General features: G+C 40.2%; 1 protein-coding gene across 4 annotated transcripts in view; it reads right to left on the bottom strand.

Moving 5' to 3' along the window:
* The window catches only part of pan (transcription factor pangolin), a 411083-nt gene that overhangs the window by 12976 nt on the left and 371030 nt on the right, over nucleotides 1–27077 (bottom strand). For 2 of the 4 annotated variants that reach the window (XM_087343684.1, XM_087343687.1), the window contains exons 5-11: nucleotides 26954–27044; nucleotides 22392–22487; nucleotides 18964–19128; nucleotides 10686–10774; nucleotides 9154–9284; nucleotides 5680–5842; nucleotides 4347–4416 (exon numbers count right to left, since the gene is read on the bottom strand). In XM_087343684.1, the coding sequence (XP_087199810.1) occupies nucleotides 4347–4416; nucleotides 5680–5842; nucleotides 9154–9284; nucleotides 10686–10774; nucleotides 18964–19128; nucleotides 22392–22487; nucleotides 26954–27044 (805 nt within the window). Of the gene's footprint in view, nucleotides 1–4346; nucleotides 4417–5054; nucleotides 5209–5679; nucleotides 5843–9153; nucleotides 9285–10685; nucleotides 10775–12216; nucleotides 14443–18963; nucleotides 19129–22391; nucleotides 22488–26953; nucleotides 27045–27077 lie in introns of those variants that run through there. The other 2 variants (XM_087343685.1, XM_087343686.1) reach the window with 2 other exon arrangements.

The following is a 27077-nucleotide window of genomic DNA, read 5'->3' on the forward strand; positions in this document are numbered from 1 at the left end:
AACAGGCAGAATATTATAATCTCACATGTAAAATTGTAATATGCTGTTGTGCAGAACCTATGAGGTGGTTTCTGCTATCCCCAATGGTAAAATTATGAAGACGGCCAACATGGCAGACCTAATGCTTTATGGGTAATGTGAATAAATAAGGAAGCCTCACATTCACAGTTCTTACTTCTGTCACGGGGTAGGAAAAAGAATTGCATGCAGAAAAATATTCACTGTATCTGGCTAGTCACGGACAGTTATACACAAACGTTTCCTGGCTCTCAGCAGAATCTGTGTAACTCACCACCAAGAGCTACAAAATTTTCCTGATGTGCATCAAGTATTGATCCAAAAAAAACAAACAATATAATCAACTTAGATTAAATGAGGATTATTAGAATTCCATTACCAATTAATATGGGAGGAAACATGTCTGTAAAAATTAAACAATGCTTCATCAGAAAAAAAGTCAAATGAGGGGTAACCTTGCCATCATAAAGGCTGCAAAGCATTAACTACAGTTTATCTTGTATGGCCAAAATGTTGCTGGTCTTTTGTTCTAACTAACCTAGTCCCTATTTAATTGATAAACAGACAGTATTATTTTTAGCAGATTTATCCTCCAGGAATAATTCAGAAGACCTGACTGTCATAATTAGCAAGTTTATGGAAGCCTATTTTGTTCGGAACTGTGATCTTGGGAAATTCAAAACAAAATTATCTCCAACGCTTTCTAGCCAAAAAACATTTCACATACAAATAAAAAGAAGAAGAAGAAGTTCAACAGTAAGTAAGACGTCACTGTGTAATAATTTTAGTGGCAACTGCTGTTAGCACTTCGCAATGACGGATTCAGCATACTGATAGGTTATTTCTTGACAGCGCTGAAATAATATGTTGCCAACTTTTATTTCCTCAAAGTACTCAGAAAACTGAAACTGAACTGCCAAAAATTTGGAAAAATGTTTCAGACAGTTATAAGGAAGAATAACCATGATGGCTGCATAAAGGAAATAAAAGCAATATAATGGCTAAAGGACTAGATTTAGCTAAAAATTTCTGAGGAATCTACAAAGCCTTCTTCTTCTTTATTATGCTGTATCTTTTACAGGAGGTTGGCGACATATTATGAACAGGATCCTTCCATCCTTATCTCGGACTGGGACCTGTTCATATACGTTCTTGGCAGGTGATACAGAAGTGGTTTGCCATTGCCTTCTTCAGTGTGTATGGAGTATGGAGTAATTGTTGGGAAGCCCCGGAGGAAAACTCCGTGCTGCCTAGACCATGGCCTTGCCCAACATAAGTTATAAATCCTGTCACCGCCGGGAATTGAACCCGGGACCACAGGATTACAAGGCCAGCACTCTAACCGCTAGACCACCGTCACGGTTACAAAGGCTTAAACTGATGAAATAATTCAGAACTGATATAATGTATTAGAAAGCAGTACAAAATCTCATTTTAATTGAACATCTACTCTAAATATAACTACCTACCATTCAATCATATAATAAGCCTTCCAAATTAGAAGACAAAAAATTCGGATTAATTTTAAAATTATTTAAAAACACTCAATCAGAACTTCTGATAACTGATGTGCAGTGCAGAACGAGTGAAAATATATCATAGATCTATACGTAAAGCCTCCATGATTTCAACGGAGGATCTTGCATTGCTTCTGTTAATAACCGAGACAGAAAAATAAGAAGTCTACCAACGTATTCACATGGTGTCATAATTACCGATACAGTTTAACTTTAGAACCTTTGTAATATATTTCTTGCCCCCAGTAAAAGGAATTTGTAATAAATTAACGCAAGCAAGCAAACAAACAAAACAAAAAAAATCAGTGGTGCTCTCATGCTGTAACAGGGCACACTACACATACTGTTCTCACATGGCCTAAGGCACTGGCTCAGAATTTCTACAACAAACTTCAATGCATTCAATGTAGTCACCTGCTGAATAAGTCGGTATGATTCATTCATGACTCATTACTTGTAATGAGTATTTTGTATTACCACAGTCGCTATGAGAGGTCAGAAACACATACTTTAGTATTTTTACGGTTGACAACCGGTTAACTGGTAAATGAATTAAAGAAAATCATCTGATGACCGCTTTCCATTCAGGCACTACAGAGACTGACTGACGGTGTAACTAGCACTAATGACAAGTCCCGACATTCAAAGTTAAAAACTGGAAGAAACTGCAAAAGGAAATGTAGACGCGATGAACATGGCATAAGCCGATACCTTCTTCAGAGTTTAAAAATTAATGACATAATTCTGTGCCATGTAGAACAAATACTTTCTAGTAATTTAAACGTAATTTTCAAGTGGACATTACACTGACATAATTTTTGAAATGGGGCAGACAGTGATGCCAAATCTTAGTTAGGCCATGCAATTAGTAGCAAACAAAGTGACATGTATACATGGAACGGTAATGTAAAACACTCACAGCTGGCCGTGGGCGCATGTTTGACTAGAGATTAACATAGGTAGGTTCCTGCGGGGAGGCTGCATTGCTAGTGGTAGTGTTACCATGGTGGATTATACTAGCATGGACCCCCAGCCCTGTGGGATTGGGCCCAGGGCCGGAGGGGTGTCCGGGAGGGTGCCCGGGGGGGTTCCCGTGGCTCGGCCCGTCCGGGCTGCATCCGCCGCACAAGATAGAAACATCAGTTAGCATTAAAGGGGCACTGAAGTCACTTCCTTCTCAATCTTATTGTACCAGAAAATTATACAATAAAATTAATAAAAAACCAGAAAATCAACATTTAACAACAATTTCTTTCTAAAAGGTATGATTACAAAAGACATGGAGCATTCACATTTGAGGAAATCAACTTTATTTCATCATTTAATTATTAATGCAACTGTCACAGTATGTCACTCCATGCCTTTTACAATATCGGTATTTTAAAATGAGGTTTCTTAGTTGATCCACTTGAAATAAGATGCGCATTTCAGAAAATGTGTCGACAAAGATGTTTCAAATTTCGAAAATAAAATCAAGAAATTCTGAGAGATAGAGAGAGAGAAATCATTTTTGAAACTGGAAGATATTTTTGAAGAATTGTAGAAACTTCTTTTCCAGATAGGTGGGATCATTTTTCCCAATTATGGATAATTTAAATCACAAAACTTTTTTTTAGAGAGAGAGAGAGAGAGAGGTGACATTCTAAATCATGCCCCTTTAATGATTAACTGAGGTTGTCTATCTATGTGCCAGAATGTCTCAAAGGCTCTCACTGTCATTTACCACTGCACCCACTGTTGTACGCAAATAAGCCAATCAAAGAAAGGGTTGTTTCTTCTTCTCTTTGTGGGAAGACACATTTTCTGAATGAATTAGTTACACTACTTGGTTACTTTTATACAGTTACAGTAAAACCCTGGTTACTTCAGCAGGTTCTCAACTGTAAATATTATTTGCTTCTGTGTTTCTATGTATTTTTAAGTCAAACGACTGAATTTTGTGAAATGATCTGAAAATATTTTAAAAAGCACCATCACTTCACAGAATTCAGTGTATGACAAGTTAGTGTGGCGAGTGTTGGCACTTCGACACTCTTCATTCAAACAGATTGGCTACCAGTGTCAAAGTGAACCCATCGCACAATATCGGTAATCGGGGTTCTACCGAGTGTTTTCATTTCAGAAGTCAAGAGAAAAAATAAATTCACATGTAAAAAACACCAAAGTGTCTTCTCACGACTACATCTAGCACGCACAGTCTTTCCACATAGATAAGATGACACCAAACGTTTAAATAAAAGTGAGACCTTTTGTACGAAACCCCCGCTCCCACTCTTAAGCACAGCCAAGACCTGACATAAATAAAAAGGGTCACTCATTTATAAACTTCTCTCCAGAATTATTTGACCGCATTAGGGCGCAGAAATGGCAGATCAACTTGACCGACTTTCACGGGTTGTAATCAAAATTAATTAACAACTTCAACAACATGCAACTCGTAGCCGTCTACATATACACAATTTTACTGGATTGAGACAAACTGCAGCGAAGAGCTCTGAGGGAGAAACTGCAGGCATATTACTCCAACGAAAGGCTTCGACTATGTTCTACCTACCGATAAGATCTGATATGGTATTAAGGTTCCAACTTTCACTTTATACTCTACCAATCAACAAAAAAATATACTAAGAGTGACCCTTTTTATCTCCCAAACATGACATGAATAATGAAAATAAAAAGTAATGAAACAAGACAAAAGAAAGAACATAAAGAAAAAAGTACCATCCTAGAAGTAAGGTTCGACTACAGTAGAGAGGACGACACACAAGACTTTTACACAGACAACACACAGACAGAAGGATGCATTATTACCTGCAAGGTTTGCACCACTGGCTCTGCTGGTCGAGACCGTATCGGGCACGGCACTTTTTCATACTGTTTCCTACAACATCGACACAAGGACACTTTTTATATCATTCTGTGAAAGACGTTCATAAGCATGCAGTTACGGCCAACACATAAACATGCACACTTAAAAAAAAAAATAGCAATGAAAACTTTCAGGATATCGTACGTTAAATAATACATAAGTAACATTGCCATGCATTTAGGGTATTCTCTCGTAAGTTTCTGGATTTATAAAATAAACAATGAAACACTCACAAATAACACAATTATATTTTAATTTCATAGAGGACATTTCTGCCTCCCAAACGGGAAGAAATCTGGAAGTCAAAAACTATAACACTTAAACAACTGTTTGATAAGCAGAATAGGTTCCACTTCAGATTACATGGCCTCACTTCCCCAAAACTGCTTTGGATCCTGATAACCATTATGGTAGAAAATAAATAATTATAAACGAAATATATATCCACATGCAACAAACTTGAGAAAATAAATTCCTCTCCACTTGTATTTAACTTGATACTGCATCCAAAGACTGCTTTAATCAGATTGGTTTACAGATTTCAACCAATCACAGATAAAACACGACAGATATGGTTCTGGTATGGCGCGGTATCACAGTTAATCTCAAGCGGCAGGTGAACTGACAACGCAATGTTCATCGCCATGTACCTCCGTCATTTGTCTCTTGTTTGCGTTTCCTCTTCTTGCCGCGGGAAGAGTTAGCACGAGACGACCAATCGGGGTAGAGCTGCATGTGTAACTGCCGCTCTCGGCGAGCCAGTTCGTAATACTTGGCTTGTTCCTCCCGGCCTAGCGCGTGCCACTACGGGAGAACAAAACAAGCAATTACAAACACAAAATTAAGGCTAATTTTTTATGTTCCAAATAAAAAAAATCATTGCAAAGAAACAAGATTATATCTTGTTTTCTAAATGTGTAATTTTGAGGGGGTTCCGACTTTCCGTGTCTGTCGTGCTAGAAGAACAGCCAGGGAGAGGTTCATTATCCTCAGCATTCTTGAGTAGAATTAAGTGTCTCCCTTTCAAGGGTTTTGGGGATTCTGGAGGCCAAATCCACTTTTCCCATTTCAACCTATTCTGCTCAGCAAAGTGACAAACTCACGTAAAATTACAGGACCAGAATTTTATACTTCAGTTCCGAGACTTTTTCTTTATTTTCTTTTCTTTTTTCTTTCTTTTTTTCTCTTTTAGTTCCGACCTGGGTATTTTCAGCACATCACGGCGGTGGCATGTCCCCTATGAAACTGCTGTTCTAGCACTACTGGAAAGGGTACCTCCTGGGTCGGCTGATCGTTCTTTCTTTCTCTTCTTCTTCTTTGCGCCGTATCCATAATTATCCCTGGCGCTCCAGCCTGGATACAGCTGCATGTGAAGCTGCCGCTCCTGGCGCGCCTTCTCATAGTATTTTGCTTGTTCTTCCCGTGTTAGCGAATGCCACTATAAATCAATATGTAACATGTATACACCACTCGTCACAATCTGCAGTGAAGGTAACGGTTGCTTTGGGTGAAAGAAGCCTTTACATAGCACATGACATATGAATGATGCATAGCTTCTATATACCACAATGAAGTAAGTGATTGAATAAGGATTCTGGTTTTCACTTAGAAGTGTGTAATAAATAATGTAATGCGTAAATTCATCGCTCACTCAACGGTGCAGGAAGTTCTTTGAAAAGTCGACCGTATACTCGGCTTGTCAAAGAATACCCCACGTTCTTTGTGGAACCCGTAGGTTCATCACCATGTTCACAAAAGCCACCACCAGACTCAATCATACATACTTAAACAAAGAAGTCAAAAACACTGTTTCTGCAGAAAGCATTAGCATTTTTTAAACTTAAATTATCTCCTGAAATTGAACATACAGTGATAATTCCCCAAAAAAGAGGCAATACCTTAACGTCATCATATGTCGAGAGCAATGCTCCTTTTCCTACCCAGCATTTGCTGAATTATAACTTCAAACTAATTTCATGAGCGAGGATTCTTGAAAAGCTGACACATCAGCTGGTCTACTTTTTATGGAAACTTGAAAGTTCATTACCACAACACACAGATTAATTTTATTTTTCAGCAGAAGTCTCCAAACTTCTGAAAACAATACATATAAATTGTCTGAATTTAAAATAACTGCAGGTTATGAATATCACAGGCGCTGCAAATGAAGGCGATACATAACATGATCCACCCTGGAAGCATTCTACACAATGATGACCACAAAAAATTAAAATTAATTAAATTTCTTCCCTGTTCTTAGGTACTGTTTACTAAATTCAGCAGATGCTAAACTGCGCGCTTCAAGGTCACTGAAACAAACAGCAGAGCCAAGATGAGTGAAGACAGCTCAAAACTGCTGTACTGTTGACATAAGCCATGTGGTAAGGCGGCAAAGTCCTTCCATGGCCTTGAAGCATGAAACTTGGTTGTGCAACTAGAGTTCATTTATAGGATGACAAGAGTCAGTTCCCTAACTTCTCAAAAATTGTTGTTTTTATTTTTAGATTGTGTTTTTAATATTTCCCTACCCCTTTCCAGCGTAAAATTAATGTGTACTGGTATCAAACTGTAAAGTCTTTACTCCTGTCCCAAACAGTTAAAAAGATTACCAAACCGCAATATGTAACTGTGTGTCGTACGCTATTATATCCTTTTAAGAGACTTTAACCACGTTCATCGATGAGCATGAAAGGGATTCAGTGAAAGTGAATGTGATATCTGCTGGTATGCTTCTTCCCCAATGAAACTATAAAAAGTGGAAATTAATATCAGTTATCAGCTGCTTTCAAGATAAGATAATACTTTTGACAGCCTACTCCATCACCTAAACCACCCAATGTTTTCCTGTCATGAAAGGTGAAGAAATACATACTGTAATCATCATCATCATGACGAATGGTGGAGAGTTAGGTTATTAAGCACTGTTTCTACAATTCCCAAGATCTCCATTATTATTTTGGTTGTCCTAAGCCAAATCATCCCCAGGAATGCGTTATCACACCAGTTCCATGTGTGTATGAGAATTTACTGAGACATTTCAACACACTTAGAAACAATAACTCTGAGCAAGTAGGAAAATATTAATTGACATCTTAAGCATTCATTTATCCTGTATAAGAGTCACAATATTTTAATAACCTTGATTATTAGACATTATCACAATGTTAGCCTTCACACAATGATCTTAACAAAAGTCGCACATTTTTAAAATATCTATTATGTTGGGGTCCTCAGTGGCCGTGTGGTCTGAGGCGTGGGCCTTGTGCCGCTTGGTCGCTGGGACCGTGGGTTCGAATCCCACTCAAGCCATGGATGTTTGTCCGCGTTTTTCTGTGTTGTGCTGTCCTGTGTACAGGTAGAGGCCTTGCGACGGGCCGAGGAGTCCTACCGAATGTATATAGATCGAGCCAACGAAAAGTTGGGACCCGCAGTGCTCAGGCACTTAAAGAACGGGTCGTTCCCAGTATACAGTACTATAACATTATCACATCTGTTAGGATAATTAAACCAAGGATGATGATACAAGTGTTACTGGGATGGAGGATCGTCATGGAAGTGACAATAATAATGAGGACTGATTCTCCCTAAGCAACTCATGGAAGAAAAAGAAGAAAACTCTCTAAGAACAAGACTGAGTTTCCTCTCAACCTTGCCTATAGTTCAGTGACCTTGAGAAGGGTTATGTTCCTGCTCCCCACTCCTATGGCCTTGAACTGGGTTCCATCCCCCACTCCCACTTTCAAGGTTCCCACTCGAAAATCGTGTGCTGTCTGACCCACTTCTCTATCTACTCTTGTATAATACATCAAGATTCTAATGTTATTAATTTCAACCTTGAATATGAAGGCAGCACATTGCTCAGACATCTTGGACTGCATGAATACGCAGTGCGACGACACACATGGCCACAATCTAAACTCAGACTGATGTAAAATCCTCAAAGTGTATAATAATTTTGCAGTTTTTAATATTGGCAAATGTTTGTCATAATCTTTAATCTAAAAATGTATACTTCGGACTATATGAGCCAGAATAGCTCAGTCAGTAAAGTGAGCACTGGGCAATCGAGGATTCAACTCCCGGGCAAGACTAAAGATGTTTCTTAGCCTCGACGCCTAGACCAGCTCTGGGACCCACACAACCTCCTATCCAATTGACATCAGGGGCCTTCTCCTCAAGAGTGAAGTGGCCACTATGTGAAGATGACCTCTCACCTCTGTCTAGTGCCAAGGTCCATACGCCTTCATGACGTTGCGCTCAATTCTGATATAAAAGGGACAACTTCATTCTTTCCTCTACAACTCAGACTAAATGCTGTCGAATGACGAAGAAATTGAAAAGCTTATGAAAGGTTTGGTAACATTACCATTAATATGAAAATGGTAAGCAGCCACACAATATGAAATGAAGTATAAAGATAACATTTAATATGCGCATGTTTAAGCAAAATGCAGCTCAAATTATAACCGTAGTATCGTAAGAAAGTGTAAAAGAACAGTGACATATTCAGGCTTTAAAATAAAAACTTGTTTAACCTTCGTTGGTAAAATCCATATCGTAGAACACATTTATATAGCTCATCTCTGCCGGCATTAATTTTTGTCTCTATTATCAGGATCTCCTAGGGTAAAAAAGTTAATATATCCAATTAAATGCAAATTACAGATGATGTCGGTAGACTGTTGTTAACATAAACAAAATTATTTACGTATGTAAAACAGGGCGTTGACCTGTTTCGGATCCACTTACCCGTCGGCCTAGTATTTGGTTGATAGCCGCGCTCTCCTTGAGTGTGCACTCCGCCACCACCTTGGCCCGCATCTCCTTCATGTACAGCATAAAGGCGTTCAGCGGTTTCTTGATGTGTGGCTTCTTTTTGTCTGGAACAAAAAAATTATTTATAAGGGCCACGAGCACATACAAGTTCAATTAAATTACTAACTTTACTTACTATACCTCAGTCGCAATGGAGTAAACATGAACTTAGTGTCAAAATCTAAGATTACGGGCCACCAACCTGGGAAGATTACCAGTTCACTTATTAGTTCAAAATGAAGTGTCAAGCAGTTCGTAAAAAGTTAAGTATTTTAAAGTAACTTATTATTTCAAGCACAGATACAATCCTCTAACTAACTAGATGGCTTAACAAACCCGAAGGTTCATCACCTCAGGCTTCCCAACCAGTACCCGGTGCACACCCATCCTCTGGCGCCACAAAATATGCAAGGAATAACTTTGAATTTCAGAGTAGTTTTTTCATGTGTACTCCTCCCCAAATTTTGTCAGGGTGATTAAGTCAAGAAAAATGATATGGGTGGGACATGTAGCGCGCATGGATGGGACAAGAGGTGTGCACCGGGTATTGGTTGGGAAGTCTGACGGGAAGAGACCGCTGGGGAGACCTAAACGTAGATGGGAGGATAATCTCAAGCGGTATCTATGGGAGATAGGAGTTGAAGGAGACTGGATTTTGTTGGCCCAGGGTCCGGTGGAGGGATTTGGTTAATTCGGTGATGAGCCTTCGGGTTCATTAAGCCATATAGTTAGTTAGAATAGTTACAATGCCAAAGACTAATTGTGTTATATAAAGATGTGGTTTCTGACCTACTAGCTCATAACTTCCATATATGAATGAAATATCCCACATCTTCGACCCGTTAAGCCCAGAAAGAGACTAACCCTCTTAAGGTCTTCTGTTCCACTTACTATTGGCTGCTGCTCAACGCCAAAACAGTAAACAGGTATCATAAGGGTTACTGGGTAGTGAACGGTAAGGATGCTGGCAATACACCCCAGTAAATATACAATCTTATGAAAAATATATAGCAAATAAAATCTCGAGTCTGAACAAGTATATGACTGACTGACTTTCAGTACAATCTGAAGGTTCAACACCGACAGCACTAAAGCCCACCGAGCAGCATATCGAGCAAGACATCCATCCCCAGACCTCACGATATGAATCACCTTCTCAGTCTACCACGTGGCCATTTTCCAATGGGATACCTCATTAAAACCTGAATGCATTTCCTGTCCCTTCATCCTAGCTACACGCTCACACTATCCTAGATGTCGCTCTCCTATCAATACGAGGTTATCTGCATATGACAATAAGTTATTACGCCACAAAGTACCAACACTTGAAACTGCTCGCTTACTTCATCCTTCACGCATCTTACAGCATACTCTGAAGCGAAAACATTGCAATTTAAAAATCTGTTTCGCAATTTTACCTTCAACCTCGCTGCGTCGTTACACGAGGCAGAAAGAACATCTATTACCTTGGTTATTACTTGTCTGTCCCGAGTCCTGAGTTTTTGATCCCTCCGTTGTCGAGGAGGTGGAATTCTTCTGGTCCATTGAAGACGACCTGTAATTATATTATTCAGTGTGGCAGATTAAATTATTACAATAAAGTTGAAAACAGATATTAAAAAGTGACCAGGCAGTCAAGCATCCTACAAGTTTATAATTCTCACATCATTGTTTGAATCCTGAGCATATATCAAGGGCAAAAACCCATTTTCAATGACTGCATTAACTTGTTAACTTGTAAATCAGTGGTCCCCAACGCGGCGCCCGTCAAGGCTTTTTTGGGTGCTCGCGTTGTTACGGAAAGAGGTTATACTGAATAATGAAGGTCGTTCAACCATGAACATTATAAAATCAAAGAACAGATCTCGAATTACTGACGCCCATCTTGATGATTGTTTGCGAGCAGCAACATCATCCTACACTCCCAAATTTGAAAAACTGGCCGATGAAATGCAGTGCCAAACATCACACTAACTTCCCACTTGAGTAATATTAATTGTACTTATGAAACTACGTATTTTTGATTGTGTGGTTTCTTGTATCATTAAACGTTGTGTTGTTTTGCGTATTATTTGGTGTCCATATCTTATTTGTAAAGAGAAAAAAAAATTTGGCTTTGTTAATTGGTTGGAGCCCGCCACGATCTCATAAACTCTCAAATGTGCCCGTAGGCACAAAAAAGGTTGGGGACCACTAATGTAAATGAACAGATAAATATTTTTGTAAGTGAACTCTAAACTTTAATCATAAAATGTAATTATCACAGCTAAATAAATAAGTAGAGTACAAAATAAAATGAGAAAAGCGTGCATTAATCTTTAAGGAAACTGCCCCGACAATTCTCAACCATCTTATTGAGCTAAATGAACATAACCTAACATTAAGGAAAGTGAAAAGCCAGGAATTTCCTATTTCCCTCACAAGATGAAGATACTTCAACAATATTACACAGAATGTTGCAAGGAGTTAAACAATTGTGTTTAAACACTTTTAGTCATCATGAAACAATACAAAAATTGTATCTAAAGTTTGAATTCCTCAAAGAAAAGACCTCGTGACGTCAGAAATGAATAATGGATAAGCAACTGTTAACGCCGCAGTCAAGCCTTTAGCAAACTTGTTTCATACATTCATAAGATCCTGGGTTCAAATTCTGGGCCGAGACACCAGATATCCCGATCGAGATTTTCTGTGGTTTTCCTCATTTACTCCAGCATCTTAAATTAGGCCATACAACTTCCTTCCATATAAATATTCTAATTAATTAGTCATTAATCATATCATTTGATCCTGTACAATCTGAGTTACTGGCAGTGTCGTCAAATGAACCACAAATAAATAAATAAATAAAATGTCATTTTATTTCAACTGCGTAACATACTGTAAACCTGTGAAATAAATAACGTAAAATTACACATAAATTTCACAGAGCAACACAAAACTATCCGACGATCACATTTCAATGACTACGACCAAACGAGCTTGTGGTTCAATTACCGTTTTGGATTTGGCCTCGACCTCCTCGAAGACACGCTCCCATTAGACGGGGGCGACGAAGACATTACAGGGGGGACAGGTATTACAATATTGGGGGCATTCCGCTCCAGAGGAACGTTGTTCTTCCTTTCGGGTTCCGCGGTGTTTGAGCTATCAGTAACGGCGCTGGGTCCAAATCTCCCTTGTTGCCAGTTCACCATCTGCCACAATCTGTGTTGCGTGTCAGCAAATGACAGTAGATTGTTCATGATGGGGGCGCTGCTGGCGACTGGGCTGCCACGACAGGGTTCGGGCAGCGCGGAGTTTTCGTACCCGACGAATCCGGGCCCTGGCGGAAACCCAAACCCCAGAACCGGTGACGGCATGACAGCGGAGGGTGTCGCTGCGGCAGCGGTCATCAGGCTGTTCATGTACAGCGCTGTCAGGAACTTGTGCTCACATGCAGCGAGGCTATGGATCATGGAGTACAGTCCATCAGGTCTCAGAGGATCAGAGCTACCAATTGTGCTCGCAGATCTTCCTCCTGCATGCTCAATCATCTTTCTACCTTCACAACCAATCTTCTCACCTTCATAAATATTATCAGGATATTTATTTTGGGTTGTGTCATTGGTCTTTTGGAATTGCTTTGGATCTTTCCTCATAAGCAATGCTTCTAGCATTCCTGTTGGTCTGGCAATGTCAGAATCCTTAAGATGACCAAATCTGCCCGACTCCGACACACCGGCAAAATTCTCATCGAAAATATTTTTACAAATTTCATTGGAATCTTTAATCACAGGTTCAGTTGAATCTGGTTTGCAGGTTTCTTTCTCAGGATTACCCTTTTCGACTACAGACGATGGGGCAACGACTGCTACAGGTTTACTTTTTCTCTTCACTAAATTGAGAGGCTCAGACCATGAATCAGACTCTGTCTGGTAACTGAATGCATCACCGAACTGCATTGTTTACTAAATGTAAAAAAAAAAAAATTATGTCTGTTATATTTCTCAAAACGTATTTTCTTCTCCAAATCACAAATTATACAATCGATTTACTCACACGCACAATGCAAACCATCAACTCCAGTTAATTGTAGATCTTTCTTATGACAGAATTGGTTTATAATTAACAATTATATATCAACTCAAAATCGACTAGTTTATGATTATCTTGTACATTAACCTCAATAAAGCTGATTGACTTAGGTCTGGATTATTATTTATAATCTGCGTAATTACACGTACACGTAAATGACCACGTATATTAAACGAGATTATTCTATGGCAGACAATAATACAGCACTCACAGATATATAATAAAAATAAAATATTGATGTACACATAATTTCACGCAAAAAACCTTCTCTACTTCGTAGGAAACATTTTACGCCTGCTGTAATTCACAGAACTGTGGTACATTATCATGAAATCGGACCGGTCACATTAACGAAAGATTTATGGGCGATATCATGCTTTATGCGCATCCTTCCTAACGGTGGCGTCTGCCCGAACACACGATATACGAGAGAAAAGGGTTCACGGCAGCGGTGCCTGCTGTCGTCTAGACGCTGACGACGCTACACCCATACGTATATCGACATTACATCGATATATAACCATCCGACACTCAATCACGTAATATCACAACAAATCTTAGGATATTAAAAAATAATTTACACTTATGACTGGCATAAAAGTATAATAAAATACGTTGTTACAATGACGCCGAAATTATTATTAAAAGTATACATAAAATGTTATGTAATACGTTCGACTGGACTCGAAATATCGACTAGTTTAACAGTCGTGTATCTCATTTGCTGCCTGGTCAATAAATGTGACTGATGTGCCTCTTTTTTTTTCGTTTTGAATCATTAATCAGTGAAGTGCATTATTAACCACAACCACTGCCTTAAGGCAACAAGTTGGGAACAAGCCGAATTAAATATAACTATAGAGAATTTATAAAATCATAATAATACTGGTAACAAAGTAACCAAAACGCATAAAGAACAAGAAAAACTGACGTCGTGCATTATCGATCCGTTCCAGCTGCAAAGACGCTAGCGCTGCGTGTATGCAGTCAGTGACTCAAATAACAGAACTTCTTCAATTCAACAAATACCGGATTGTGCTTCCACCTATGAAACGAACACGAAATTACTACGACTACTGCAAGTCCATGACACAATACTGACAAAAGCGCCACGTTTCACGAGAAGTTTCGTCAAAGTGCGCAGCAGGGAACGAGGTCAACAGCTTCATAACTGCAGAAACCTATGATAAGCTGCACGGCATACATTATTGTGCAGAATTTACACAAAAGAACAAAAAAATGGAGTATTTTTATCCATTACAATAATTTCTTACCTCCTATTACCTTGATATTTATTTACCCTATTTTATTTCGGGGAATAAACAATCACATTACAATGCTTTAGGTGGATCACCAGGCCCTACCGCTACGAACTGTACTCATAATTTTGACGTTAAAGACACTGTTGCCTTCACGTTTCAAGGTTGGCTAACCGTGGAGGGAGACAATACAAGAAAACTGAACTGCAGCGCACGCAAAGTGGCCATCAAGATGCAATAACCTCCCGGATAATATTACACGCCAAGTAAATACTAAGAGGTGGCCGTGTGCATAATTTAGACAACCACGGCTTCGGACAAGGTCGATTTATGTATCCCGAACCCGATTAAAATTGGATTCAACTACAGGACAGCAAGTAACCTTATTACGTGACGGATAAACTTCTTGGTGTAGTATAGTAACCATCTTCATAAGTGTCTGTCACTCACTACCAGTTCAATGCAATTCACACGTAACAGCCACGGTGGTCTAGCGGTTAGAACGCTGGCCTTGTAATCCTGGGGTCTCGGGTTCGATTCCCGGCGGTGCCCGAATTTTTAACTTGTGTTGGGCAAGGCCGTGGTGTAGGCAACACGGAGTTTTCCTCCGGGGGTTTCCCCGGTTTCTCCGTGGCATCCCAACAATTACTCCATTCACACACAGAAGAAGGCAATGGCAAACCACTTCTGGATCATCTGCCAAGAACGTATATGAACAGGTCCCAGTCCGAGAAAAGGATGGAAGGATCCTGTTCATATGGACCTGTCGTCAGACAGAACACTAAATAAATAAATAAATAAGGGAAAGTGACTCTACCTCCGCCGTCAGACAACACAAAGGAACGTTCCATCTCAGATAGATCCCAGTGGACAGGACCAGGGATCGAGCCCATAATAAGGACAGCCAGTTTCGAAACGGAGGATTTGGAGGGGGAAAAAACTGATAGACAATGCCCAAAAAGGCCTAATTACGTTTATTATATCAATGGTCTGGCTCCAAGCGGTACAATTCCGTGCGATCATCTAACCTGCATTTCGCAGACCAATCGATAGCAGTCCACCTCTTCAAGAAATTCCTCATTTACACAAAATCCAAATAAAGCTTCTTTGCTCAAGGCACTTCGGTCTAGTAAGAGTTTCTTAAAGAGAACTCTAATCTAGAAACTAACTCCACGGAGCAGAGAAGCTAACAGTCGCTCAGCTAATAAAGAAATTCTCCCTCGTTACTAAACCTGATTGAAAATGTTTTTGCACAGCCTAGCTTCTATAGTAAAAGGTTAAACAGAACCTTACGCCAGTCTTGTCCTCGGCATTTCTGTCTCATCAATGTATCATTCATAATAACGACCTTTGGCTGAAGGCATCGCTGCTATTATTCAATAATAAATAAAAGAGTTTTGGGTTAGAGGTAAAGGGGGGAAGTCCCCTACATTCCAATAAATCACATTTCCAAAGTCACACACAGATACAACCGCTTTCCTAAGAGAAGGCACACGAACGGCTCTTATGAATTAGTCCTGCCGTGTATACCGTTACCAACTAAACGCATTTCGGGTAGCATTTGTTTGTACTTAATCAGTAACATTAACTGTATAAACTACATAAAAATAGCTTATATAACGTATCCCTTATTATCATATACAAATTAGCTCGAGTTTGTTATTGGAAATTTGCCTGTTCGATTTCTATTTTCAAACATTTATTATATTCCGACACAGGCCAGCAGTTACGTAGCCTGTGTTGGCGTTCAAGTATGGCTGATAAACAAAATGGCGCGTGGTATAGCAACCAGTACTGTATAATGAATACTTTCATTTCTCGCCACATAACCAGCAATTCGCATTTATTCGAATATAACGTGACATTATGCGATGGAAATTAATTTCGTCTACGAAAGATGCAGATTATCAGCGTTATGTCACATTTAAATAATCCCAAAATGGCTCTAAAGACGTGTAAGTCGACGCATTTACGACAAAGCGTAGAGCAGACGTAGCAGATTAATTTCTGGAATATTACAAGAAAACATAAGTCATGGTACAATCAAATCTGTTTCTAAATTCATTGGAGATTTTAAAATAACTAACGGATCTTCATGAAACCTCCACTTCTGTACGGATTTTTACAAATAAATAAACCAAATAGCCGAAGTGTGAACTTCTTACGTGGAAAATTACACTAGCGGCCCCTGCTATAAACTCTGTCGATGAACTGGATACTATCTGTTAGGACACGTTCTCTTTAAAATGCGTGAACGATTAATACGAACCTAAACAAATAGATTTGTGCCACCAGAGGTATTGAAATGCCCTCCAAACATACGCTAAAAACTCTGCAGACTGTGCCCCTGTAAACAACCGGTAATGCAACCTGTCGGACCGCACATTTGTAAAGACGAGTTGCGCAAATTAACAAAACACTTTCACGACGCGTAGCAAAAAGTGTCAACTGCGTATTTAAAGCGTCAATTTGCAGTGAATCCACTTACAGCGCTATAAGCTTTGTGTACTGATCACACAAAGCGGCTACCGTAGCTTTTCAAACCCCTAACACCACATTTACCTAGTCCAGAGTCACATTATTTCCTTATTTAACAACGCTATCTCTCTTACAGAGGTTATGTAGCAGTTTTACGTAAGTCTCTCACCTAATAAGGAGAATGAACTGCAGTAGGGAGAATATTTGAACGGAAGTAACTTTCTCAAATGAGAGAAAAATACGAAAGGCTTGTTAGGATACCTGCATCAGGGTTAAAACCTGGGACACGGTAACGTCCGACACGCAAAATCATTTTTTTTTATATTTTTATTTAGTGTTCTGTCTGACGACAGGTCCATATGAACAGGATCCTTCCATCCTTTTCTCGGACTGGGACCTGTTCATATACGTTCTTGGCAGATGATCCAGAAGTGGTTTGCCATTGCCTTCTTCTGTGTGTGAATGGAGTAATTGTTGGGATGCCACGGAGGAAAACTCCGTGTTGCCTAGACCACGGCCTTGCCCAACACAGGTTATAAATTCGGGCACCGCCGGGAATCTAACCCGAGACCCCCAGGATTACAAGGCCAGCGTTCTAACCGCTAGACCACCGTGGCGTCTACAAAATCATTACAAAAGATAATTATCAGAGAATATTGTTCACATTAATGCGACTAACATGAGGAAAGTGGCTTCGCTGCAGTAAACTAAGATTTCGACGCTTCGGAACATACTGCCTCCATCTTCAGTATGGAAGTTACGAGAATGGATAAAAGACGGTTTACATGGGAAACTGTGTGCAGTTATCAACAGCAAATTTGAACCCAGTGACAAAGAGAAAAATCCCTGGTCTCGACGTGAACATGACGATATACTAACCCGTAATAAATTAATTTGGTTGCAGAAATTTGCAGAATTGAGACCTGGATGTTATAAAGGACGAATTAAATTCACTGCGATGTCTCATGCAAATCACTGGCCACTGTAACATGTCGGGAGAGCATCCATCTACAAAATATCGATTAACAAGCACACGTCCGAATACTCGCCTCCCGTTTCCATTTCCAATGCAACCCTCACGTTCCTCATTCCAACGTACAGATTCCCTGCATAACTTGAACCCCTTTACTTCCCTGACGGACGCTACTGGTGGTCCATCCACCCTCCTACGACCCTCCGGTTACCAAGGTAACGGAGCCTGCCAGTGACCAATCACAATCGAGAAGGCGCGCTGCTAGGGATCTCATCTTTCTACGCAGACCATTTCTTTGTTCCGCTGTACTGCGTGCAGTATTTAGCAGGGCCCTCCCAAGACATAAAAACTCTGGTAATCAAATTAACGCTCCATGTGACAGGTTTGGTGGGCAGAACTGTTAAGGATAACGAAGTCTCTGGTAGCAGGACCCAAAGGTTCGACACGCGGTAAAACGAAGTCCGCCACCCAACACGAAAGGAGCGAGTTATATTCACCCCACACCCAGACAACCTATTTCCACAAGACAAAACTTAATATTACACCCCCCCCCACAACCCTTCTTTAGAGTTGCAAGTCGCTGCTTTCCAAAATTCTGTACGCATTCCTTGTTTTGGGTCAATTTCAACGTAAATGCCTGGATTTCACTGTCCTGACCGACAACCGGGTTGTAGAGCCGAGAATCAACATTTCCCTCGATTACACTAAACAGCTGTGCTTTATTTCCTGGTCTATCCTTAAGCCTCCAGAAGTAATCGATTTCTGGTGACACGAGGTTATCATGGTGGTAGACGTTGATATTCTTGGTTGTAAAACCGCGTGGGTTTGCAAGTTGATACCAACATTTCGGAGGAAAATACTGCCCCCATCTTCAGTATACACGGCGTTACAACGCAGAAGACGAATATCGACTACTTCGAGCGAGTTCGTTTTCTTTACGACTACAGATCTGCTTACCTGTGGTTGTGGTCCACTTGATGTGACGACAGCTCCTGTTTGGGGCCTGGCGTGACGATTGCGGGGTGCGACGCTAGCGAGTGAGGGTGGGAATGGGGGTGGGAATGGGGGCTTAATCCAGGGTGCGGCGGAATCAGCCCTGTCGGTGAAAACCTGTAAAAATCGCTTCAGAGATGAAGGAAGGGGGGAAAAGAACGAAAACAAAGTATTAGGATTCGTTGTTAAAACACGTTTCAATCAAACAGGAGGAGTAATGGCTTACATACGCTACTCTTAAGAGACTGTGGTCTAAGAGGTTCTCGACACAAATACTTCCCCCCCGGGACAGCCGGATGAATAGCTATCTTAAGACACTCGAAAGAAACGCTGGAACGTAACGTAGTTTGTTTCTTCAAGAATTTATATAAGTGCTCAGTCAGTGGACAGAGACGAAAATCGGCGGATATTTTCTTAAAACGTCAAGCAACAAGGCACAACAGCCAAGGGGCGTACTCTGTAAAAATGTAACAGGAAGAGCGTGGCCTCTTTTACGGCTGTGACAATTGCATTTTATCTGGAGAGACAAACAGAATGCACAATGAGAAGTCTGTAGGCTTCCAGACCATAGTCCAAGTCGCCTTGGGCATACAATGCTATCTGCATCACCATTTAAAAGTTTAAATCAGGTGACAGATCTTCACGAAAATTGGTATGAACTTAAAGCCACTGGAGGATATCACAACGTCGTAATTTTTGATTCGGTACAATCAGTAATAACGACGTAAAATATGAGCGAATTTATGGGGTGAGAGCGACGCTAAGGTCCTGAAATTACGCACGCCGTCTTAAGACTATGAAACTTTTGTTACGTTACTTCTTTGTAGAACAAAAATACGATCGTACGGTATTATCAGATATGGCGGAAAACCGAAACTAATTCATACACACACGTGCATAATTTTTTGATTTCAAATGTTCAACGTGGGTGATATGACTGACGTCTTTTTGAAGTTATGTAGACACGTTTAGATGTGAGAGTAAAAATGAGATGTGAACTGTAATTTGTAATGCGTAATTTGAGACAGGTTATCGGTCCTCGGAAAACCCGCTACTCCTTAACTAGTCTATAAAACAGATAAGCTTGGAGTCAGTTCCAGGCCGGAGTTCGAATAGGGGACCCGCCGTATACAAATAGCTACCAATCCGGTGGCTTGCAAAGAACAAATAGGCTACCGGATTATAGTAAAGGAGGCTGTTGCCAGGTGGTTCTACACGTTCAGTCGTTAACATATCCCAGCTAATCGAGATAAAGTGGGGGAGGAATACGTAAAGGACGCAAACAGTCCCAATTCACACCCGACCTGTGAGACATTTTTCAAAACACGGCCTCACGCGTAAACTGCATTCCTTGGCACATTAGCCAAAGAATGTGTCACAATATAGTGACATGTGGCATTAGACAAGGGGAGGGGTAGAGATTTTTTACTCGGTGAGGGGGGTGGGTGGGGTATTTTGAAGTGAGAAAAATTCCGTAGTAAACTATTATTAAATGCTACCAAGTATTCGCACGTAAAGAAGACAGTCTGACTATAGAAGGACGAACGTAAGAATTACATAAGTGACAACATTAATCATTCATTCAAGCACTTTAAAAATTCTGATTGGTGGTGAAGTTACGATACGCATTTAACCGAATCTTATGTGGACCTGACTTTATAAAATTTAACTTGTACGAAGAAGGAAATGAAAGGAATAAATGTGTGTACTAGAGATCCTGTAACTTGTAAATCCGTCAAAACGTAATTAATTTTTGACAGATTACGTACATGCTTACGTAAACCCCTTACTTCTATAGGGATGCAACCACTCCTAACTTAGCATCACTTACGGCATGAGTAGAAATAAATCATCGCTGTAGATATTACAATGAGTGCATGTAGTTATTTACAAACTCCGGTCTCCTTCATCTCCCGGGCAAACCATCGTGTTGAATGCTTCGCATTCTAGAGAACCCGGATTGGAATTTCGACCACTGGACCACTGATCCATTCAGTTTCGTGATTCACTTGTCTCTCCATTCGAATTACGGAATAATACTTTAACACGAGCCACGAGAACGTCCTCCCAGATTCCTCCCAATTCATTATTTCTAATCACATTACTGCTAAAAAAACGTCTTTTAACAATCCAACTTCCAGTGCACTATATATATTCTTTCTGCCATTACAGACATTATTCACAGATATTCTGTGAAAATATTTTAACGAAACTCATTATTTTTCACGAAATATGTACGTCAAGTGTTTCTTTACACTCACACACACACAAAACCTCGGTCGATGTTCAACAAATCTGTGACTAACAGGAACAAAAAAATTAACAATCTGAAATGTTATAAATTAAAACTGAGTAAACAGATGCCACGCACGAGTGGGGTCAAACTATTTTCATACGATTTGAAAATAAAGTCGTAACATCCGTAGTTTTATGTATCAAAACCACAGTTTGACTGAAGAGGAATAGTGAGCCATTCTCCGTCTATGATAAGGTTCATAATCCTAAACATGCAAGCTGCTGAGAGTTCTTATAGTCGGCGCAGTAGTTTTTGGCCGGTGGAGAAGCTGGCGGACGGGCCTAGTCCGTGTACCTGAGGTGGCAGGGTCAGTGGATTTCTTTTGTTTGGGCGCTCAATCCGATAAGCTCCTCGGTGCAGTCAGCATTATACGATCGCATAAGAGACTCGCTCTTAGCCTTCCCCTTGAAAATTCCACCGGCCAAAAACTACTGCGCCGACTATATAAATAACAGCTACAGGACACTGAGTTATTATTCGTAAAACAATATGGAGGGACCCGCATCCCTTATTCATATGACGAGGTTTCTTATTACTGAAACGAACTGGGTGGAAAATGCGAGGGAAACTCTTACTGCGGTAAGCAGTTATTGGTTACGATAAATAATTAAATTCGAGGAAGACAGAATAATAAGCAAAGAAACAAAGAGAAGATGGTAGAAAGGAATAAATTAAGGGAGAATAAGAAAAATGAGACAAAATTAACAACGAATGGTGGATTAAGGAAATAAGATATAAAGAAATGCCTCACTTGATTTGTTCCCATTGCAAGTTACACACTGAGAAAAACAAAAACTGCCGAAAGATGGCAGAACAGGTCTCTTTTCACTACGCATGTATACATAAAATGACTAGTATTTTGACCAATATATCTCCTTAGCACCTTGAAATAGATGAACAGTAAACATGTAGATCGCTGTCTTCTGGGTTGTTGCGCCAACATCAGGGCATCAGGTCGGTAAACTTCTATCAGACCTCAGGGTGTAACAACCCAGAAGACAGCCATCTTCAGACTCACCACCGTGAAAACCTCAAATTCTACGTAATCACAATCTACCAGAGTGGAAAGGCACAGGATAGTTGTGCCGGTACTTACCTGGATAAACTTGTACTTGTGATGGGTAAAGACGAGGGGTACGGACTTCGAAACCCACCACCCGCCGTTGAGATCGGATACATACTAGGGGTGTGCCTGAAACATTAAGTCACATTAGGCAAAAAGTTATCAACACACCGACTGCTTTTCCTGGATAATAATGTTAGATTAAATCAATAAATACGTAGCGCACATAGAAAGACAATAAATGGATGCAAAGTTTTGCTTGGAAAACAACTTCAAAGACCAAAGCACAAACGGAAAAAATCACATTAAAATGAAACTTATCAAAATAACTTTAGAATATGAAATAGTTTTTAGCTGGCTCAGATGTCTCTGGATTGATTATGGGGAAATGAATACGGATTATCAGGAGAATAAATGTTGAGTCCTAGAAGGAGGTCTGTAGCATGTTTCTTTTATCTTACATCATAAAACTTTCATAATCCCATGCAGTAGAATCATTCATGAGAACATAAACACTCGCTTAGCTAATTACTCCACAGTCTTCTATGGAAAGTTAAAGTGTATTATAATGTTCACATAAGCATGCCAATGCACCTTATTCCGAGCCACGAGAACCCAAACCAAACCCCCCCCCCCCCCCCCCATTTTCAAAACGGTAGTATTTTAACGTTTAACCCAATTTACAAAATTATAAACGTTTTAATATACAGTTATCATTATTTCTGAACTTTGGAGGGGAAGTGAGCAGGAAATTGAACCTGATGATGGTCACATTGGTTCGAAACATGTTGTTCAAGTCAACAACGAGCAGAAAAATCAGGAACTGCCACCCCCCGTCCCTTAACGTTATAACTGAAATCAGGTATCATTTTATAAATAACCCTACACTGCAGTACAGTGGAACCTCGATATAACGCGGGTTTCTGGAGACAGCTTCAGTACCCGCGTTATACGTAAAATATATGTAATCGTATTGGAGGACATGAACACATCCGCGGTATATCGAGGTTCCAATGTAACACGCTGGCCACAGTGAAAGTGAAAACTTCATCTGGACTTCAATATTGTTTCCTTATCCTTGCTGCGCTGCGTGTTCCAGACCGCCTTCAATCATAAGCAAGTAATCGCATGATCTTGTCCGGGGCAGTTGTGTTGTTCAAAAGTTCGTAATTTGTTGTTTCGTGCATTCGGTAGATGTACGGTGATAATGGTAGATCAACCTGAAACGTCCTCGGCTCTTACAACACCGACAAAGCCAAACAGATTGAGAAAGCCTGTCATTGGTAGTCAAAATAAAGATAACTGTTTGCAAAGTTTACGAAGTTACTTTTGAGCAATCTGAAAATATCAGTAATTTACATGTATACATTAAATGGCTGACACGTATTACTCAGGCACGAGTAAATACTGCACTTACTCATCAACTAAAAGATCGACTGACGTGTATTTTCAGAAAACATCTGATCTGAACCTTCCGCAACATTCCGACAGAATTCATGGAGAGTAAATTGGCATCAGGGTGTATTTTTACCTACGCGACGAAGAATAATTGCAAATGCAAGGAGCCATCTTTTAATTTGAGCAAAGAAACATTCTGCAGGCGATTACACGAAGGAAAGCTAACTGGCTGGCACATATTATGAGAAGGAATGGGTTACTGAGTGATGTCATCGAAGGCCAGGTTGAAGGAAAGAGAGGACTAGGAAGAAGATTGATACAGCTAACCGACGACCTTAAACAAGGAAAGAAGATGACGTTCCAGGAATTAAAGCGAGAAGCCGAGAATAGGGACAACTGGAGAGCTCTTTTTGGGCAGAGCAATGGACCTGTCGTAAGACAGAACACTTAATAATAATAATAATAATAATAAACAAACGTAACCTATTTCAGGCCTTCAAAAACGACGTCGCCACTCCAATAAGAGTCCCTAAAACATTTGCACATGAAACTGCCATATGTACCACGCGCTGGACTGCACCCCTCCCTCTGATAACTCTTGATTTTACCCTCCTCCACCCCCTTTCAATCTACGCCCCAATCATCGCCTTTTTCAATTCCATTTCTTTCAACCCCACACCCTCCATCGATTCTTAGTGCAAAGCCAGAAAGAATCGGGAAAAAAAAAACTTGAAAGGGGGTGGGGTTATCCCAATAAACCGATTTCGTTCGCAATAGGCAAGTTTCAAGGGGAGTAGATGGAGACGAGACATCTGAAGATGAAAAGACCCACAATACATGAAATGGATTGGAACGGCCTGTCTTCAGATGCCCAACCTGAAAACATGTTCTTACGTCGTACAGGGGTCTAGAACTTTTAGTCTCAAGGCCATTAACGTCAACCCACAGTACGAACTGCAACACATACAGAGACGCCTCACATGAACTCCGAATAATATAATAACGTGCAAGTTGTCCCACTGTCCGCCATGTAGGCGCTTGAGGGAGGGGGTCATATATCTCCTAATCATTATTGACCTCGGCACTAGATGGGGATGAGCGGTTAGCATCACGCCTCAGAAACTTTACCCATGGAGGAAAACCCTTGGTATTCGTTGCGAAAGAGACTGGGTGGGCCCCAGAGCCGGTGTGGACGCAGAGGCTAGAGGAATGATCAGTTATTCATACACGCTTGAAATGAAAACCACCTTCGAGAACGCTGCTATACAAGCTGTTCCAAAAATATGTACACACGCAATGCTGACGTATGTAATGGTTTTGTGCAGAATTGTTTTGGGACAACCTGTATTTTCTTGAACGTTCTTAAGTGCTGTCAAAAGGTAAGATGACTATTACCAAAAACTCTGGAATATAAACATTCTTCATATTTTTGGGAGTTTTTTTATCTGCAGTACGTAATATTTTTAACGTGACAAGTTTCGCATTAACATAATTTTAAATCAAAGTATCGTTCACGGCTTGCTGTCCAAAACGGGAGAAAAGTGACTGGAATTTAACTGATTCCATGGAATAGGGTCCTGTTTGAGAAACTGATAGTGGCTCAGACAGTTAAGAAATGGCACAAATTTTATAAAGTACGAAGGTCCAATACCATGTTAGAGGCCATCAGTGGAATTCTCCATTCTGTAACCCCATACCCTACTTCAGATCCATCTTCCTTTAATTAATTAATTAATTAATTTTGAGGTCAAAATGCAGACAGAAGGTGTCTGTGACCAAAGTGCCGATGAGGAGGACACTGGATTTAGAGGAAATAAAGTATGGAAGAATTGGATACAGTTAAGTACGACGCGTCTAAGCTGCAGTGTGATTAAATGGAGGATGCGATGGACAGGACATCCAGCACGCACAGGAAATAAATTGAACAGGCCCATGACAGGGTAAAAACGTGCGTTCTTATGACGGTTATTAACCTCTGGGTTCCAAGAGAACGAGGAATGGAAGACAATGTTTTTGGGATGGATCGTACAGCGGAACGTCGTTATTGGGATTTACACGGTCTGTTACCAGCACAAAATGGTTGGCCACGGGAAGTTTTAACCTAGCTCTGTGGCTCTGTTCACGGCCAATTGGAAGCTGCTCGCGACTGAGATACGAGAAAAGCGAAATAATAGAAAATTGATTTCAAGAACGTATTCTACTGAACTGTGTGCAATACAAAACATTCTACGTTTCCTATCAAATTTCGGCAATAACACGCTGGCGAGCCATCGATTTAATTGGAAGGAAAACAAGTTAAAAGCTGAATTTTAGTTACAGAATTCTTTAAATAAATGAAGGATAATTCACCAGAATAAGGCGTAGAAAACGGTTTAATAAGAAAATAGTTAAATAATCTCCTTGGCTTCCTCAAAGGAGAACCTATTTAATCCACTGAAGACAAATATAACGTAGTTGCATTGCAGCCAACTGCAAGACAGCGCAAAGTAATGACTGGTGCTTACATTCGAGAGGCCTCTGGTTCAAATTACAGTGAATTCATTGGAAGTTGCACCGGGGAAGTAATAAGGCAGGAACTTGTAAAATGTGACAACGTTATGGTATGTCTTCAGCCCTTCTCAAGAAAATCAACCGTGAAAGAATAATTATTCATAAACACCCGTATAAAACGAAAATTAATCAACTGATATTCTTCTTTGTGTGAAAATTGTCTTCCTTTCTTGAAATGTCTGTATAATTTAAATAAATTGTATGAAGTGAGGCATTAATTACAGCAGGTGCATGGTAAATAGCTTCACGGTTTACAATATTTTGTGAAACAGAAGTGCTGTGATAGCCCGACCGTAACTGAATTTCGCTACATTTAATTGGTTACGTTATTTAATTAAGGAAGTTACTCATTACCATAAATTCAACATTTAGGCATCTGGATTGATCTGCTACAGTTTCTTAACCAGTCAGTACCACATGACATGGAGATATCATACATCATGAGTAAGTAAAAATTTGGAAAACTATCTTACAGTATGTAGGAACTCAGTAGATAGATTAGTAGCATCAGGATAACCATTCGAGGCCAAGGTTTGAACCTGATACCTCCCAAATACAAATCCACAGTGACACCGCGACGGCTACCCATCCGGTCGGAGACTGTGAGGAGAGAAATGGCTTAAGATCGTGTGGTTGTAGTCACTTACCATGAAGCGGCGACCTGCGACATCTCGGGACTGAGCATAGGATACGGGTACTGGCCTGCAGAAAACGGGTACATGGGCGGCCTCGTGAGACCTGGAACATACCAAACAGCAGTCAGCTCACCGC

The sequence above is a fragment of the Zootermopsis nevadensis genome, unplaced genomic scaffold (assembly GCF_977971745.1).
Source record: "Zootermopsis nevadensis isolate Lab colony 2312 unplaced genomic scaffold, Znev_1.0 Znev_ptg000006l, whole genome shotgun sequence".
Classification (NCBI taxonomy): domain Eukaryota; kingdom Metazoa; phylum Arthropoda; class Insecta; order Blattodea; family Termopsidae; genus Zootermopsis; species Zootermopsis nevadensis.